The sequence below is a fragment of the Oncorhynchus keta genome, unplaced genomic scaffold (genome assembly GCF_023373465.1).
Source record: "Oncorhynchus keta strain PuntledgeMale-10-30-2019 unplaced genomic scaffold, Oket_V2 Un_scaffold_29839_pilon_pilon, whole genome shotgun sequence".
Classification (NCBI taxonomy): Eukaryota; Metazoa; Chordata; class Actinopteri; order Salmoniformes; family Salmonidae; genus Oncorhynchus; species Oncorhynchus keta.
Window position 1 is genome coordinate 624,953 of NW_026290908.1, and position 19,636 is coordinate 644,588.

The 19,636-nt window shown below is 41.6% G+C and overlaps 3 protein-coding genes across 3 annotated transcripts in view; 2 read left to right on the forward strand and 1 right to left on the reverse strand.

Moving 5' to 3' along the window:
• The window catches only part of LOC118374716 (collagen alpha-2(V) chain-like), a 45,567-nt gene extending 37,913 nt beyond the window's left edge, over positions 1–7,654 (reverse strand). Inside the window, exons 1-3 of the mRNA XM_052515681.1 lie at positions 7,375–7,654; positions 584–831; positions 135–356 (exon numbers count right to left, since the gene is read on the reverse strand). Coding sequence (XP_052371641.1) covers positions 135–356; positions 584–831; positions 7,375–7,433 — 529 coding nt within the window. The 5' untranslated portion in view covers positions 7,434–7,654. The remainder of the gene's footprint in view (positions 1–134; positions 357–583; positions 832–7,374) is intronic.
• LOC118376280 (beta-1,4-galactosyltransferase galt-1-like) overlaps positions 1–19,636 on the forward strand; it is a 149,361-nt gene that overhangs the window by 44,357 nt on the left and 85,368 nt on the right. The window lies entirely within an intron of this gene.
• On the forward strand, positions 8,859–18,722 carry pjvk (pejvakin). Its single transcript, XM_052515598.1, is given in 9 exon segments — positions 8,859–8,986; positions 11,427–11,678; positions 11,904–12,099; positions 13,877–14,018; positions 14,616–14,733; positions 15,012–15,155; positions 17,886–18,071; positions 18,074–18,118; positions 18,121–18,722. Coding segments are annotated over 9 exon segments (1,164 nt in total). The 5' UTR covers positions 8,859–8,976; the 3' UTR covers positions 18,192–18,722.

Sequence of the window (19,636 nt, forward strand, 5' to 3'; positions counted from 1 at the left end):
TATATGTATGTATGTATGTATGCATATATGCATGCATGCATATGTATGCATGTATGTATGTATGTATGTATGTATGTATGTATGTATGTATGTATGTATGTATGTATGTATGTATGTATGTATGTATATCTCACCTATCCTCCTGTTAGCGCTGGAGAAGCTGTCACACACAGGGCAGCACTCTCCCTCAGGGATGGTCACCTTCTCACAGTTCCCCACCATCTCACACTGCACCTCCTCACAGATGGTGGTTCCACTGTCACACACACACACCCTGCACGGCTCTGGGGTCCACATGTCGTTGTGGGCGTACACCTGCCCGTTGTCCCTGCAGGTCTCATCCTTCTTCTCGTCTACTGAGTCATGGAGATTGAAGAACAGAATATGAATCAGACGTAGGTCCTATTAGAAAACACTGAGAGAACTGAGAGGATGTAGAGAGTCTGAAATTAGAATGTTGTAAGAAATGTAACAACACCATTAATCGAACACCATTCCATCATGAGCATGAGGAATAATTCTCTTAGTGGGCACTTGAAACTGTAAAACATGGATCAATGTAATGTGGTGAGAATGTAGTCACCTGTTTTGATCTTTGGTAGCAGATTATCCCAGGTAGTAGCCTGCTGGCCCTGGGTTCCTGCGGCCTCAGAACACACAGGGCAACATTCTCCCTCAGGGGTGCTGGTTTCCTTACAGGCTAGGTCTTCACATCGGATGTCCTCACAGGTAATAGTCCCCAGGTCACACACACAGATCTTACATGGCTCCGGGTTCCAAATGTCGTTGTTGCTGTAGACTTTGCCGTTTCGGCACAGCTGTCTTCGTGCCCTGCCACAGCAAGTAAACAGCAGTTACACACATATCTTTACATGTTATGTCCTCAACCCATATGAGGTAAGAGGTAGAATAACCCTCTACAATAACACCAGGAAACAACAACACCATGTTTCTGGGGTTTTCAGAGATGACAAAAAGCATGAATGATCATTTCTGGCCAATAGAACCAAGGGGATGTTTAGGAGGCCTGATGAGAGATGAGAGTTTTTAAGGACCATGTGACCTGATGAGTGTCCATGTGACTAAATTATTAGTCTAGTAAATTGTGTGTTTCTTCTATGGCCACTAGGTGGCAGACTGAAGAGCGAGAACACTGTCCCAGAGTGGGACAATCTCACATTTACTATAATGTGGACAGTGTGGTGTTGGTGTCATTGTGTTTAGGTACACGTCCGAAATTCTGTTAAATCAAGTATAGCTCACTTGCCACAAACTCGCCAATGCGTGAAGCGTTCAGTTTAGGGTTTTTATGAAGAATGTAACACATTAACACCGTCTCAGATTGTCCCCAGGATAGAATGTCCTGACCTACTCTTTATGACTAGGTGAGGACATACTCATACCTACTCTTTAAGAGTAGGCCAGGACATACTCATACCTACTCTTTATGAGTAGGTCAGGACATACTCATACCTACTCTTTATGAGTAGGTCAGGACATACTCATACCTACTCTTTATGAGTAGGTCAGGACATACTCATACCTACTCTTTATGAGTAGGTCAGGACATACTCATACCTACTCTTTATGAGTAGGTCAGGACATACTCATACCTACTCTTTATGAGTAGGTCAGGACATACTCATACCTACTCTTTATGAGTAGGTCAGGATATACTCATACCTACTCTTTATGACCTCTTTATGAGTAGGTCAGGACATACATACCTACTTTATGAGTAGGTCAGGATATACTCATACCTACTCTTTATGACCCTGACTCTTTATGAGTAGGTCAGGACATACTCATACCTACTTTATGAGTAGGTCAGGACATACGCATACCTACTCTTTATGACCTACTCTTTATGAGTAGGTCAGGACATACTCATACCTACTCTTTATGAGTAGGTCAGGATATACTCATACCTACTCTTTATGAGTAGGTCAGGATATACTCATACCTACTCTTTATGAGTAGGTCAGGACATACTCATACCTACTCTTTATGAGTAGGTCAGGATATACTCATACCTACTCTTTATGACCTACTCTTTATGACCTACTCTTTATGACCTACTCTTTATGACCTACTCGTTATGTTTCTATCATTTTCAGTGAAGCTCTTCATTGTCAAAATGTGAGGTTAAATGTTTGTCCTCCAATGTGTAATTATGAATCTTGGAAGAAGCTCATACCAAGGATGTAGTTGCATAGGGCGATTGCTGACCATAAGAGCAATTTCACAATTTTCTATGACAAAATAGGAAGTTCGTCATTATAAATCATTACGTTACTTATCAAAATTACATCTCCCCACTTGTCATTTGAAGTTGTAAATTCTAGGCCTACATCTAAATATAGTCGACATAAGTACTGAGTAAGACAGTGACGCCATGTAAGACAAAACCAGTAATATAGACTAAGAAATCAGACTTTCCATTCAGGTTCTAGGCTTGATGTTATTTTTGTACCTTTATAAATAGGTGCCTACGTTGCTCTTCCCACTTCAATGAAATCCCTGAGACTAAAGTTCCCTGACGATAAGAGGAAGATGATACACAGCACGATGACACAGAACAGAAGCTCTTTTCACAATTCATCTGTGAATCGGGGAAACATCGCTCCAATACAGAAGCACCTCCCATGGCATTATCTAGGCGGGGTGGTGGGGCCTCTGTTGGAAACTAAGGGAGTGAAACTAGGAGAAACACTGACCACCTGCTGCAGTGCTATATGTAGTATCCTTGCGGAATCTCACTTTTATAAACTTAGCCAGTTTTATATGAAAAACATCACTTCTAAGTACTCATTATGTGGGCGAGCTTCTCCCCAAGAGAGAAGGTACTTTTCAAAAGCAGGAGTTATTTCAGGGAAAACCACAGCGGCCTATATTATAGGTTATGCTTAGCATGTGCTTGTGGCTGGGCTGTATTTCTGGGCCAGCCATGAGAGGCCACACCCAGCTAACTCCACAGCCATGGAATCTAAAGCTTCATCATATGGACCAACTTCCATTTACAAAATGTTATAACATTATTAAGTCAGCTGTACCCAAGTGAATAATGTAAATGAATAAATAATATGTATATTGACTTCACCAACCAGGGTGTTATTATTAAACCCATTATATTCAGAGTGTTGATCACTATAAAAGTGAGGCCTGTGGTTACTGTAAATTGAATCCCTTTGTGGTTTGCACATGGACCAAAACACCGTTCCTCTTCAGTTAATTATCCAATATCCTTCATGTCACTGTGCTGCTCAGCTGTGAAGTCAGGTGAAAGTGATCTTGGTGTTATATTATCAAGCACTATCACACATTGTCCAATAGTATCTGTTTTACAGCTAAAGAACATGGGGGAACATTTTGGAAAGTATGGTTTTCATGTCTTTTTCACTGTAGCGTTAATCTGCTCAAACAATGCACCACAAAAGGTTGGTGGTTTGGGGAGGACGGGCTCGTTGTAATGACTGGAGCGGAATCAGTGGAACGGTATCAAATACATCAAACACATGGTTTCCATGGTTTCCAGGTGTTTGATGCCATTCCATTTGCTCCGTTCCGGCCATTATTACGAGCCGTCCTCCCCTCAGCAGCAACCGTACTACACAATACCTGTGACTTTTTACACTAAGACGTTTTATATAGCAACATGGGCCTAAACCCCCGAGCAGCAGGTGTGACCTACTGGGTTTGAACTCAGGTTGTCTGCCTACAACAAGTCTGCTTCCACCCGCAGAGCTAAAGCCTAGGCATCAGCTTGGTTGAGCTAACACCAGTCATCAGGGCCTTATCTATCTGGAGTTCACCTATCGGATAGGATTAAAGACATAGATATAGAATGAATAGAACAAATGAATAGGACGAATCATTGCCTTGAATGGGAACTCCCGTTCTATTCATTCTGTTTCTATGCATTTCATCTTATCCGATAGATGTAATCCGGACAGATAACTTTTAAAAAGCCGTGCCCAGGTGGCAGGTAAAGTTAGGCCTACTTATCACCTGATTGACCTGTCGCTACACAAGCAGACACAAAACGACAAGGAGAGAAACCAGACTCAATCATATGTTTTGTTCCCCACATCAGTAACTTACATCCTTCTCTGTTCAAAGACAGCAATACTCCTAAAGTGAAATGGGCTTTGTGGATGCCGACAGTATGAAGCATATTCATACCCAGCATTCATCATTTCACTGGGTGTGTCCGGTCGCTCTCTGGCAAACCCCTAACCAAAATCAGTGGCCTGTTTTGGTCCATCCCCACATCATTATGGCCATGGCGCTCTACAACCCTTCATTCAGCCTTGCACTGAAATAGCCCTGCCAGCCAGCCAGCCAGTCAGCCAGCCAGCCAGCCAGCCAGCCAGCCAGCCAGCAGTCAGCCAGTCAGCCAGTCCAGCCAGTCAGCCAGTCAGCCAGCCAGCCAGTCAGCCAGTCAGTCAGCCAGCCAGCCAGCCAGCCAGCCAGCCAGTCAGCCAGCCAGCCAGCCAGTCAGCCAGCCAGCCAGTCAGCCAGCCAGCCAGCCAGCCAGCCAGTCAGCCAGCCAGCCAGCCAGTCAGCCAGCCAGTCAGCCAGCCAGCCAGCCAGTCAGCCAGTCAGCCAGCCAGTCAGCCAGCCAGCCAGCTAGTCAGCCAGCCAGCCAGTCATGCACACAACACCACTTTAACACGTAGTCTGTCTAAGAGGGATGTATTTTTGTTGCTGTTATTGTAGAGAAGAATTTGTTCCTAACTGACATGCCTTGTAAAAACCAAATAAAAATCTGGATTCTATCCATGTATGTATGTTTGTATCCAGACATCTCTGAGAGAACCTATCCCATTAGTTTTATTTGAACACTTTATTTACTCTCTTGTAAAAAGCTACAATATGAACAATGAGCAAATAGCATCCATTAAAAGTGTTGATTTTATTTTCTGTTTTTTGGGGTGTGATGTTGAGTACAAGGCCAACGTGGTCCAGAGACTGGGTGGCCTGTAAACTGGACTGAACCTGCTGTGAGTGAGAGGTATCATGGTACTTATAAAACAAACCACTTCCTACAGTAAAACAAATAAATACACATTTTAGTACTTTATATTTCATTGTGAGAAAAGAATTGTGATATTGAGGCGTGTAAACTGAACACAAACTTAAAACAAAAAAGAAAGAAAAAGAAAAGAAACAAATAGAAAGATAGAAAAGTAAATATGAACATTGCTTATACAACACCTATAGATGTTCATTAAGGCCCATAAAAGTATCAAACGCATAAAAGTGTTGCATCCTCTCCTTGACATGCTTGATCTATCCTGAGAAGGGCTGCAACAGTAGGGTATATTACTCTAAACTTTCAAGTACTTTACCACTAAACTAACAGAATGTTGGTAACTTTCAAGGAATATATGGAATCTTACCAGATGACGTCTAGGGGCCTTTTTGGGTACTTCAGATTATAACAGGTGTCTGTAATTATCTCTGTCCCTCTGTATGGCTTATCACATGAAAAATATATATACAGTATGTATATATATATACCATATATATATACATGTCTAATAAGATGACTTTTAAATTAAAAAAATGTAATGACAAAACTGTAAAACATCTGAAATATAAACCTTAGTGAATATGAGTTTAATGAGGGTTGTTTCAGCATGAAATATTATTTATATATTTTTACACACTTGTATTTATTTTACTATGTCAATATGTCTTTGTTGTAAATGTTTTGTGGCCAAACTAGTGGCAGTTGTGAAAAAAGACAATAGTTGGAAGAGTTGCAGAGTTAATGCCATTGTTGGTTGGAGGCTTTTTTCATTAATTATGCTCTTTTCTCTTGAACCATGTGGTCTATCCACTAGAAACTCATAGACAATATGGACACAGATATAAAAAAATGAATATTATATATGAATATATATTTTTTTTAGTATTCAAGTATAAATCACCACAGCTACCATAGATTGCCATAGATCACTGAAGATTCCAGTAACTTTGTTATATTACGGGTAGCTTTGCAACCCTAATCCTTTGTTCCCAGAGGGACTTTTACAAAATGTGTTCCCTGTAGACTCAAGATCTCCATGGAAAAACAGTCATTCCTGTACTCTGCTGCAGTTCTGTGGAACGGGTTACCAAGCTACCTGAAAACTGTCTTCAGAGAAAAGCTTTAAGGTGCCACTTAAATAATATCTGAGAAATAGTGTGTCGGTGTGATTAGAGGTGTGATTAGAGGTGTGATTAGAGGTGTGATTAGAGGTGTGATTAGAGGTATGACTAGAGATGTGATTAGAGGTATGACTAGAGATGTGATTAGAGATGTGATTAGAGGTATGACTAGAGATGTGACTAGAGATGTGATTAGAGGTATGATTAGAGGTGTGATTAGAGGTATGACTAGAGATGTGACTAGAGATGTGATTAGAGATGTGATTAGAGGTGTGATTAGAGGTATGACTAGAGATGTGATTAGAGATGTGATTAGAGGTGTGATTAGAGGTGTGATTAGAGGTGTGATTAGAGATGTGATTAGAGGTGTGATTAGAGGTGTGATTAGAGGTGTGATTAGAGATGTGATTAGAGATGTGATTAGAGGTGTGATTAGAGCTGTGATTAGAGATGTGATTAGAGGTGTGATTAGAGATGTGATTAGAGATGTGATTAGAGATGTGATTAGAGGTGTGATTAGAGGTGTGATTAGAGATGTGATTAGAGATGTGATTAGAGATGTGATTAGAGATGTGATTAGAGGTGTGATTAGAGGTGTGATTAGAGATGTGATTAGAGGTGTGATTAGAGATGTGATTAGAGGTGTGATTAGAGATGTGATTAGAGATGTGATTAGAGGTATTCTTTGATGAGGTGTCTCCTAAACGGGCACCTCTGTGCTGTTGATGGGGTTGATATAGTAGTAATTGATTTTACTGTAGTTTTTAAATTGCATTGTGTGTGATGTGTCAATCTTGACCACCTACCATCTACCTGCCGAAGAGGACCATAACAGTCCACCACAGTGGACGCATCAGAATACCCATAAAAACAGTTTTTTTCCACCCTTCATTTTCCACATTGTGAATTCTACAAAAAATTCCAATGAATTGTGTGTTTGGTGTAGGCTTAGCTTGGCATGACGTTTTGATAACCATATAATTCTCTCTTGGACAAGGTCAGTTTTATCAATTATTCAATTCAATCTGTAATGTCGTCTGCGCCTGACGCAGCCTACGACTTCTAATTATTAAATCAATTAAATCAATCAATTTAAAAAATGTAGAACAAAAAGTTAAACACATGAGCAATTCATATCACTCAGTACAAGCAATAGCAATCAACACAATCATCCGTCAGTCAGACCATAAGTCATGCAGTGCAGCCCCGTCCACTCACCTAGGTTGACATCCTGGCTGGTCACTGTCAATACCGGAAACAGAGATATAGCCAGACATAGAATAATCCTGGAGAGCACAGAGGTGGCCATGTCTGCACCTGAGACAGGCACCTTCCCAACACACGTACAGGGCAGAGAGGAAGACGAGAGGAGAGGAGGATGAGAGAGCTAGGCTAGCGTTGCAGTGCACAGTACCATCCAGTAATATCCAGGTAGCCTTGAGAAGAGAAAAGAACTGCCTGAACTAGACCAGAGAAACACTCTCTCTCTCGCTCTCGCTCTCTCTCTACTTCTCTCTCTCCCACCGCCTCACTCTCTCTCTACTTCTCTCTCTCTCTACTTCTCTCTCTCTCTACTTCTCTCTCTCCCACCGCCTCACTCTCTCTCTACTTCTCTCTCGCTCTCGCTCTCTCTCTACTTCTCTCTCTCTCTACTTCTCTCTCTCTCGCGCCTCTCTCTCACTCCCTCTTTTAAAGGGTTGTCTAACCTCTAATTTTCTTCCTTTTTTCCTGTGCTCTCAGTCTCAGACAGCCAGCGTTCAGCAGATTACTGAAAATAGAATCCGTTTCTGATTACAGATGACATTATAGTAACAGTAAAAGGCCCTATATATAGGATGTCATGTGTGTCATCCTAGAGCTCTGACGAGGAGGAGTAGTAGGAAGGATCGCAGGACCAAAATCCAGCGTGGTTTGTATCCATAATATAACTTAATGAGACTGAATACAAAAGAACAAGAGAACGGGCGGGCGGCTCTGGCAGCTCAGGACAGACGGGTGGCTCTGGCAGCGCTGGACAGGAGGGAGACTCTGGCAGCGCTGGACAGGAGGGAGCACCTGGAGGGAGGAGATGGAGAGACAGCCTGGTGCATGGGGCTGCCACCGGAGGCCTGGTGTGTGGAGGAGGCACCGGATGTACCGGACCGTGGAGGCGTGGAGGCGCACTGGAGGTCTCGAGCACCGAGCCTGCACAACCTGTCCTGGCTGGATACTCCCCGTAGCCCGGCCAGTGCGGCGGGGTGGAACAGACCGCACTGGGCTGTGCTGGCGAACTGGGGACACCGTGCGTAGGGCTGGTGCCATATACCCCGGGCCGAGGTGATGCACTGGAAACCAGATGCGCTGAGCCGGCTTCATAGCACCTGGCCTAATGCCCACTCTAGCCCGGCCGATACGAGGCGCTGCGATGTAGTGCACCAGGCTATGCCTGCGCACTGGGGACACCATGCGCCTCACGGCATAACACGGTGCCTGCCAGGTCCACCTCTCTCCACGTTAAGCACGGGGATTTGGCTCAGGTCTCCTACCTGACTTAGCCACACTCCCCGTGTGGCCCCCCCCAATACATTTTTGGGGCTGCCTCTCGTCCCTGTTGCGCTGCCGTGCTAACTCCTCATAATGCCACCTCTCGGCTTTGGCTGCCTTCAGCTCTCCCCGGGGGCGGCGATATTCCCCAGCCTGTGCCCAGGGTCACTTTCCGTCCAAAATCTCCTCCCATGTCCAGGAGTCCAGAAACCTCTGCTCCTGGTTACCAAGCTGCTTGGTTGTGGTGGGTAGTTCTGTAATGGCTGTCTAGGGTTGAAGAAGGTGAAGAGGAACAAAATGCAGCGTGGTATGTATCCAAAATATAATTTAATTAGACTGAATACAAAAGAACAAGAGAATCAAAATGAAAACCGAAACAGTCCCGAATGGCGCAAACACTGAAACGGAAAAATAACTACCCACAAACACAGGTGGGAACAGGCTACCTAAGTATGGTTCTCAATCAGAGACAACGATTGCCAGCTGCCTCTGATTGGGAACCATACCAGGCCAAACACATAGAAATACAAAACCTAGACTACAAAACATAGAATGCCCACCCCAACTCACGCCCTGACCAAACTAAAATAGAGACATAAAAAAGGAACTAAGGTCAGGACGTGACAATGAATGTCTATTAAAATGAGGAGGGTAGGATATTAAAATGAGGAGGGTAGGATATTAAAATGAGGAGGGTAGGATATTAAAATGAGGAGGGTAGGATATTAAAATGAGGAGGGTAGGATATTAAAATGAGGAGGGTAGGATATTAAAATGAGGAGGGTAGGATATTAAAATGAGGAGGGTAGGATATTAAAATGAGGAGGGTAGGATATTAAAATGAGGAGGGTAGGATATTAAAATGAGGAGGGTAGGATATTAAAATGAGGAGGGTAGGATATTAAAATGAGGAGGGTAGGATATTAAAATGAGGAGGGTAGGATATTAAAATGAGGAGGGTAGGATATTAAAATGAGGAGGGTAAGATATTAAAATGAGGAGGGTAAGATATTAAAATGATTACACAAACAAAACCTGACGCGCCAAACAAATCAAAACACCAGCAAACACACCAGCGGGACGTAATGTATTCCGAGATGTCAAGGCAGCCATTTTGCAGCAGAAGGCTTGGAAACGCTCACCAGCTTCACAAAAAAGGCTCCCCTGTAGTTTCTCTGGATTTACTTGAAATTGTGAAGGCATTCACAGACGTTTATTCATTCCATGTCCCCATATGGTCATTTGCACAGTAATACATATTTGTGTCCTGCTTGTCTTATCTCTGTAATCGCCTCCCTGGGTAGTCATTCTGACCTTTAGAAAGGACCTTCTATTCCTGGTCAGTGTTCATGGACCAGTGTGAATACAGACATAGTTTACACTGTGGAAACCACACCCATTTCCCACTTTTTAAAAAGTCTCATAAATAAACATTACGCTTCATTTCCCAGCCAAACAGCTAAATTACAAGGAAGGCAAGGTCATAACATAACATATCCTGTATGACCTTTTGGGTGGGCAAAGCCTTGGTCTAGAAGTATTAAACTCCCTGTAACATGTGGACTAGTCTATTATTGGTACCAGACACAACCACAAGAAAAGTACATTTGAACATAGACACCACAAAGACCACCACTCTTCTTGCTATTTGTCATGCTAGTTCACAACACAGGAACCAGATGTTTCACATGCTACTCTGGTATTTGTTTCATTAGTCCATTGTTGATATAGTCCCGAGTGGCACAGTGGTCTAAGACACTGCGTCTCAGTGGTTGAGGTGGCACTACCGACACCCTAGTTCGAATCCAGACTCTATCACAAATGGCCCTGATTGGGTGTCCCATAGGACTGCGTACAGTTGGCCTACATTGTCTGGGTTTGGCCGGTGTCGGCAATCATTGTAAATAAGAATTTGTTCTTAACTGACTTTCCTAGTTAAATAAAAAAAATGCATGTCAGCAATCAAGTTTTCAAGATATTGAACTTTCATCATGTTGAATGTATCATACCTTCTGTATTATAGTCCCAACATTTGGGACTATATCAACAACATTTGGGACTATATCAGCAACATTTGGGACTATATCAACAACATTTGGGACTATATCAATAACATTTGGGACTATATCAACAACATTTGGGACTATATCAATAACATTTGGGACTATATCAGCAACATTTGGGACTATATCAACAACATTTGGGACTATATCAATAACATTTGGGACCACACCAATAGATAGCTTTTTGGTGGAGTTTTCCTTTAAGGTGTGTAACTCTGATCCATTTACATTTGATCAGATTCCCTAACCAGCTACAATTGAACTATTGATACTTACACTGATATCACTTTTCAGCGCTCAGGGCAGCATTATTGATAGACATCTAGGGCCTCAAAGACATAGTAGCACAGGAAGTACTGCATAACCCATTGGTGAGCTCACTGGTCACATGACAGGAAGAATGAAGGCAACTACCTGTCCAATCACGTTATGGGACAGCTTGTCCCCCATATCCCCTTACATGGTGTCTCCATTATTCATTAGCCCTGAGCTGCACAGCTGAATGACTCTACCTGTTTGAAAGACATCTATTCAGAACAACTGTCCACCTGTGCAGAACTTCCCAATGTGAACTCACCAAAGACAAGAAAAAGAGAAAAAACGTATTTAATAGTGTAAACTAAAGGATTCACATTTGCCTGGACAGCGGACACTTACATACCTGTCACTGCCTTGCATTTCCAGCAGTGACTCCTGCACCCGTCTGCTGTTCCCTGGTCACCGGTATGTTCGCTGCGGCAACTAAGAACTTTGTGAAGCAGGTGGGAGACACAGGTCGGTTGATCCCTGTACCGAGCCTGAGTGAGGCTGACCGCTACCAACCCCTCAGCCTGGTCACCAGGAAGAGGAAGAGACACTTCTGGAAGAAAACCAAGTACGCCTCAACCCCCTTCTCCCTGAAAGACATCCTGGTGGGGGAGAAGGAGATCACAGCAGGTAGAGTCCAGTGAGGGGAGGAATGCATGTTTATCAGCAGCTATTAACGCCTATGTCATTCATTATAGTGCATTATGAATAGCTTATAAGGTATTATAATGGGCTTATAATCCATTATGACTGTCTTTGACTTTGAAAAAGTAAAGCATGTGTTTCTGCAGATGTAAAGCTAGTCTCATACAATATCAGATGCCTTTAACAATGTCTTTTATTCCATTCAAACAGGGGTGTCGTCCTACCAGCTCCTGAACTATGAGGACAAGTCTGACGTGGCCCTGAACGGCAGATTAGGGAACCACCTGATGAACGACGTGGGGTTCAACATCAGTGGTTCAGACTCTGTGGCTGTCAAAGCCTCCTTTGGGATCGTCACCAAACACGAGGTAGAGGTCCCAACTCTGCTCAGGGAACTCAACTCCAGGTACACTGCAGGTGGTGGAAAATGGCTTAGAATTTAATCCATTTCATTCTGGTTTTGTTTCTGATAAGATATTACCAAGTGTCATAATGGTGATGACAAACAACTAATATGTCAGGTTAGTTAATATATAACTACAATGATTAAATGTCACTATTTTGACATAACTACAATGATTAAATGTCACTATTTTGACATAACTACAATGATTAAATGTCACTATTTTGACATAACTACAATGATTAAATGTCACTATTTTGACACATAACTACAATGATTAAATGTCACTATTTTGACATAATTACAATGATTAAATGTCACTATTTTGACATAACTACAATGATTAAATGTCACTATTTTGACATAACTACAATGATTAAATGTCACTATTTTGACATAACTACAATGATTAAATGTCACTATTTTGACATAACTACAATGATTAAATGTCACTATTTTGACATAACTACAATGATTAAATGTCACTATTTTGACATAACTACAATGATTAAATGTCACTATTTTGACATAACTACAATGATTAAATGTCACTATTTTGACATAACTACAATGATTAAATGTCACTATTTTGACATAACTACAATGATTAAATGTCACTATTTTGACATAACTACAATGATTAAATGTCACTATTTTGACATAACTACAATGATTAAATGTCACTATTTTTTTGATTAAATGTCATAACTACAATGATTAAATGTCACTATTTTGACATAACTACAATGATTAAATGTCACTATTTTGACATAACTACAATGATTAAATGTCACTATTTTGACATAACTACAATGATTAAATGTCACTATTTTGACATAACTACAATGATTAAATGTCACTATTTTGACATAACTACAATGATTAAATGTCACTATTTTGACATATAATTACAATGATTAAATGTCACTATTTTGACATAACTACAATGATTAAATGTCACTATTTTGACATAACTACAATGATTAAATGTCACTATTTTGACATAACTACAATGATTAAATGTCACTATTTTGACATAACTACAATGATTAAATGTCACTATTTTGACATATAATTACAATGATTAAATGTCACTATTTTGACATAACTACAATGATTAAATGTCACTATTTTGACATATACAATGATTAAAATTTTGATTAAATGTCACTATTTTGACATAACTACAATGATTAAATGTCACTATTTTCAATGATTAAATGTCACTATTTTGACATAACTACAATGATTAAATGTCACTATTTTGACATAACTACAATGATTAAATGTCACTATTTTGACATATAATTACAATGATTAAATGTCACTATTTTGACATATAATTACAATGATTAAATGTCACTATTTTGACATAACTACAATGATTAAATGTCACTATTTTGACATATAATTACAATGATTAAATGTCACTATTTTGACATATAATTACGATGATTAAATGTCATTATTTTGACATATAGAGAGCTTGGGACTATAAGGTTCTATCTGTATTTTAGTCAACATGTAGTTATTGAAACAGCCTTGTTCTGTTCAATACCATACAGTAGTCTAAATACCTCAGTTCAACATTGCTGACATCTTTTAAACCAATGAGGGTTCAGAACTTTAAAGCCAATTATCTCAGAATCATCTTTATCCAGATGGACCCAAGCGGTCGATATTCTAATGAGACCATGTTGGTTGTACATACTGTATATTACACCTGGACAGTAGAAGTCTTTCTGACACAGCTTTGTGTTCTGGTTTCTTCCCACTATAGGAAAGTGGATCTGGATCACTGTCTGATTCGTCAGTCCAAAGAAAGTGGGCGGAGTGTTCTCTGCATTGTCATGGAGAGCATCCGTACGACGCGTCAGTGTTCTCTCACTGTCCACGCTGGCATGAGACGGACGACTATGAGGGTAAATGCACAGCTACACACACAGTACGCACACACATACAATACGCACAGCTACACACACAGTACGCACACACATACAATACGCACAGCTACACACACAGTACGCACACACATACAATACGCACAGCTACACACACAGTACGCACACACATACAATACGCACAGCTACACACACAGTACGCACACACATACAATACGCACAGCTACACACACAGTACGCACACACATACAATACGCACAGCTACACACACAGTACGCACACACATACAATACGCACAGCTACACACACAGTACGCACACACATACAATACGCACACCTACACACACGGTACACACATGGTACACATAAGGGTACACACACCTACAAACACACAGTACACACACACACAGCACACACACACAGTACACACACACATACAGTACACACACTTTTACACCGTACACACACACAGCATACACACAGACACAATACACACACCTACACACCACACTCACACACAGTACAATACACACAGAAACACTGACATCTGACACTCTCAGCAGGTAATGGTTGAATGGATGAATGCCCTGTCTCACCTATCTGACTGGTGTTCTACAGTTTCAGATTGAAGATGGTCAAAACCCCAAAGGTCGAGACAAGGCCATAGTGATCCCAGCTCACACCACCATCGCATTCAGCATCTTTGAACTGTTTGTTCGATTGGATGGACGACTTGGTGAGACAACCACAACAAACATACTTACGCTTGACTCACTCACACACACACACACACACACACACACACACACACACACACACACACACACACACACACACACACACACACACACACACACACACACACACACACACACACACACACACACACACACACACACACACACACACACACACACACACACACACACACACACACACACACACACACACACACACACACACACACACACACACACACACACACACAAACATAGTTCCCCTTCTCCTGATCAGATATCTGTGTGAGCCCTGAGTCGTTGGGCGGATTTGAGAAGGAGCTGATCAGAGAGCAGCTGGGTGGTTTCATTGGTCGATTCTCTATGGGACGGCTCCGCAGGTTCCTGTCTGGGATTGTGTACGGAAACCCCTTCAGAGCAGGTGGGAACCTTCTTTCATCTCTTAACGTTTTACTGCAGTGGGCTGAATCTGGGTCACACAAAGTGATTCTTTGTAGTCTTAAACACATCTACTTTAAAACAAAAGTATACACCTCACACACATGGTTATGGACTTTAAAAAATAGAGTTGAAATGCATCCCAAAATTACACTTTAAATACATCATAGAAGAATGAAATACTGTATAAACAAAACTGTTTGACATATACGAAACACAGGATTGTCTGTGTTTAAAAAAAAAACATGTTTATTAATTATGAAATTATTTACAAAATATGAATGAGGCCACTAGGTCATTTGACTGCAGGAAATGGCTACACCTCCTCCTGTTCTTATCGTAGAGTAAATCTAAAAGACTAGAACAATCTGATCTGATCTTACCTGTATAATGCTGTATAAAGAAGGTACAGCTCCCAAAGTGGTCTGATCTTACCTGTATAATGCTGTATAAAGAAGGTACAGCTCCCAAAGTGGTCTGATCTTACCTGTATAATGCTGTATAAAGAAGGTACAGCTCCCAAAGTGGTGTGATCTTACCTGTATAATGCTGTATAAAGAAGCTACAGGTCCCAAAGTGGTCTGATCTTACCTGTATAATGCTGTATAAAGAAGCTACAGGTCCCAAAGTGGTCTGATCTTTCCTGTATAATGCTGTATAAAGAAGCTACAGGTCCCAAAGTGGTCTGATCTTACCTGTATAATGCTGTATAAAGAAGCTACAGCTCCCAAAGTGGTCTGATCTTACCAGTATAATGCTGTATAAAGAAGCTACAGGTCCCAAAGTGGTCTGATCTTACCAGTATAATGCTGTATAAAGAAGCTACAGGTCCCAAAGTGGTCTGATCTTACCAGTATAATGCTGTATAAAGAAGCTACAGCTCCCAAAGTGGTCTGATCTTACCTGTATAATGCTGTATAAAGAAGCTACAGCTCCCAAAGTGGTCTGATCTTACCAGTATAATGCTGTATAAAGAAGCTACAGCTCCCAAAGTGGTCTGATCTTACCAGTATAATGCTGTATAAAGAAGCTACAGGTCCCAAAGTGGTCTGATCTTACCTGTATAATGCTGTATAAAGAAGGTACAGGTCCCAAAGTGGTCTGATCTTACCAGTATAATGCTGTATAAAGAAGCTACAGCTCCCAAAGTGGTCTGATCTTACCTGTATAATGCTGTATAAAGAAGCTACAGCTCCCAAAGTGGTCTGATCTTACCAGTATAATGCTGTATAAAGAAGCTACAGCTCCCAAAGTGGTCTGATCTTACCAGTATAATGCTGTATAAAGAAGCTACAGCTCCCAAAGTGGTCTGATCTTACCTGTATAATGCTGTATAAAGAAGCTACAGCTCCCAAAGTGGTCTGATCTTACCTGTATAATGCTGTATAAAGAAGGTACAGCTCCCAAAGTGGTCTGATCTTACCTGTATAATGCTGTATAAAGAAGCTACAGGTCCCAAAGTGGTCTGATCTTACCAGTATAATGCTGTATAAAGAAGCTACAGCTCCCAAAGTGGTCTGATCTTACCAGTATAATGCTGTATAAAGAAGCTACAGCTCCCAAAGTGGTCTGATCTTACCTGTATAATGCTGTATAAAGAAGGTACAGGTCCCAAAGTGGTCTGATCTTACCAGTATAATGCTGTATAATCCTAAGGATCCGCCCCTTTTTCGCCTAAAATGACACACTCATACCCATGAGCTAACTGCCTGTAGTTCAGGACCTGAAGCAAGGATATGCATATTCTTGAAACCATTTGAAAGGAAACACTTTGAAGTTTGTGGAAATGTAAAATTAATGTAGGAGAAAATAACACATTAGATCTGGTAAAAGATAATACAAAGAAAAAAAACATGTGTTTTTTGTATGTTTTGTACCATCATCTGTGAAATGCAAGAGAAAGGCCAAAATGTATTATTCCAGCCCAGGCACAATTTAGATTTTGTCCACTGGATGGCAGCAGTGTTTGTGCAAAGGTTTAGACTGATCCAATGAACCATTGCATTCCTGTTCAAAATGTTGTATCGAGACTGCCCAAATGTGCCTAATTGGTTTAATGAATAACTTTTCAAGTTCATAACTGTGCACTCTTCTAGCATGGTATTATTTCACTGTAATAGCAACTGTAAATTGGACAATGCAATTAGATTAACAAGAATTGAAGCTTTCTGCCAATATCAGATATGCCTATGTCCAGGGATTTTGTTTTTTACTGACAACCTCATGCTAACCACATTAGCCTACGTTAGCTCAACCGTCCCGTGGGGGACCCACCAATCATGTAGAGGTTTTAAAGAAGGTACAGATCCCAGAGTGATCTAATCTTACCAGTATAATGCTGTTTAAAGAACAATTGTTAGCTCCATATTGTTGAGAAGAATAAACACCCTGGGATCCTAATAAAATACCAATAAAGAGTATAAACATATATAAACACAAACCAGTGAAGGCTGGTGGGAGGAGCTATAGGAGGAGTGGGTCATTGTAATGGAATAAATGGTTTCCATATGTTTGATACGTTCCAGTAATTCCATTCCAGCCATTACAATGAGGCCGTCCTCCTGTAGCTCCTCCCACCAGCCTCCACTGACACAAATGCTAGTAAAAGCACAGGGTAATGTAAAGATAATGAGTGAAAGCAAAATAATCCCTGCACATTTTCCGATGTTCCAGTGACACTCTTATCCTCATCCTTCCTTCCCCCCTACTCAAGACGACAGGACGTTTGAGGAGCTCACCCACACCCACTCAGACACCTACATGGACGACGTAGTGACCGACTACTATGAAAAGGCAGCCAGCATGACGGACGTCTCCTCCACCTACCCGAGAGGGGACTCCCACTCCCGTGTCAACCTCCTCAACCACAACATCCCCAAGGGCCCCTGTGCCCTGTGTGGCCGGGCCAGACACCGAGGGAGACGGTATACGGCTGTCTGGAGTGCTCCTCCGGGGGCACAAGTACGTCAGGCTACACGTGGTGCCTTGTTTCGACCTGTGGCACAAGACGCTCAGCTGAAGAGATGGACTCAGGAAGAGGGAGGGAGGGAGAGAGAGAGAGGTCATCCCTGATTAGGCATATAGTACCTAGCTAATAGCCCTGTGCCATACTGACAGTCAGAAAACTGGGGCTGGCCAATGTCTGTAGTACTGTATCTTATTTGGAGCTGCCTTCCACTCCCCCTCAATGGATCCTCCCAAGTGACTCCCTCCGTTAGTCTACATTAGTCTCCTCTACTCTATTCCATCTCTATTCCAACTATTTCATCTACACTTGACCTTGTTGTGGCCTCATTCTGCTGGTTTCAAAGTGTGTCATCAGGTCTTTTGGGTCATCACCTGACGTTCAGTGTTTGTAGTGGGGTGTTTCGACCTCACCAGGTCAGTGGGACATTGTAATGGTGAAAAGAGAGTGAAGAGGCTGTAAATCTACATTCATACTGCCATGGTTACGTGACATGGATTCTCCTTTGTTGTTATGTTTTTGTGACATTTCGTTTTCTATGGCTGGATTATTTATTTTTAAATAAAGATTGAGGTTTTCTCTGTAGCATAGACTGTATCTCTGTAGAGTCCTGGCATGTACAGTACATGGATCTTTCTGATTGGACGCCAGAGGGCTCTGTAAACATATCCAACAACTGTGGTTCCCGACAAAAACCACAAGGTGTCGATAAAGACCAACTCGTAGTTTGTTCTCCAACTACCACCACTGTATTATTGAACTTGCTTTATCAAGGTGATTTATCAAGGAGGAAAATGGAGATGCCACCGCAGAGAACCACTGGACCTCAGTGGGATTATAGTATAGGTTTCACTGTCTTACTGGAACGCATAGAACAGGCCACGCTCCCCTTCTCCCTTCCTCCATTCTGAATTGGTCATGAATAAGTCCATGGTGATAATTGGTCATGAATGAGTCCAGGGTATTATTGGTCATGAATGAATCCAGGGTGATTATTTGTAATTGATGAGTCCAGGCCAGGTTTATACTTGGTCATGAATGAATCCAGGGTGATAATTGGTCATGAATGAATCCAGGGTGATAATTGGTCATGAATGAGTCCCGGGTGATAATTGGTAATGAATGAGTCCAGGGTGATAATTGGTCATGAATGAGTCCAGGGTGATGACTGGTCATGAATGAGTCCAGGGTGATGATTGGTCATGAATGAGTCCAGGGTGATAATTGGTCATGAATGAGTCCAGGGTGATGACTGGTCATGAATGAGTCCAGGGTGATGATTGGTCATGAATGAGTCCAGGGTGAAAGTTAGTCATGAATGAGTCCATGGTGATAATTGGTCATGAATTAATCCAGGGTGAAAGTTGGTCATGAATGAGTCCAGGGTGATAATTGGTCATGAATGAACCCAGGGTGATAATTGGTCATGAATGAGTCCAGGGTGAAAGTTGGTCATAAATGAGTCCAGGGCGATAACTGATGAATGAGTCCTGGGCGAT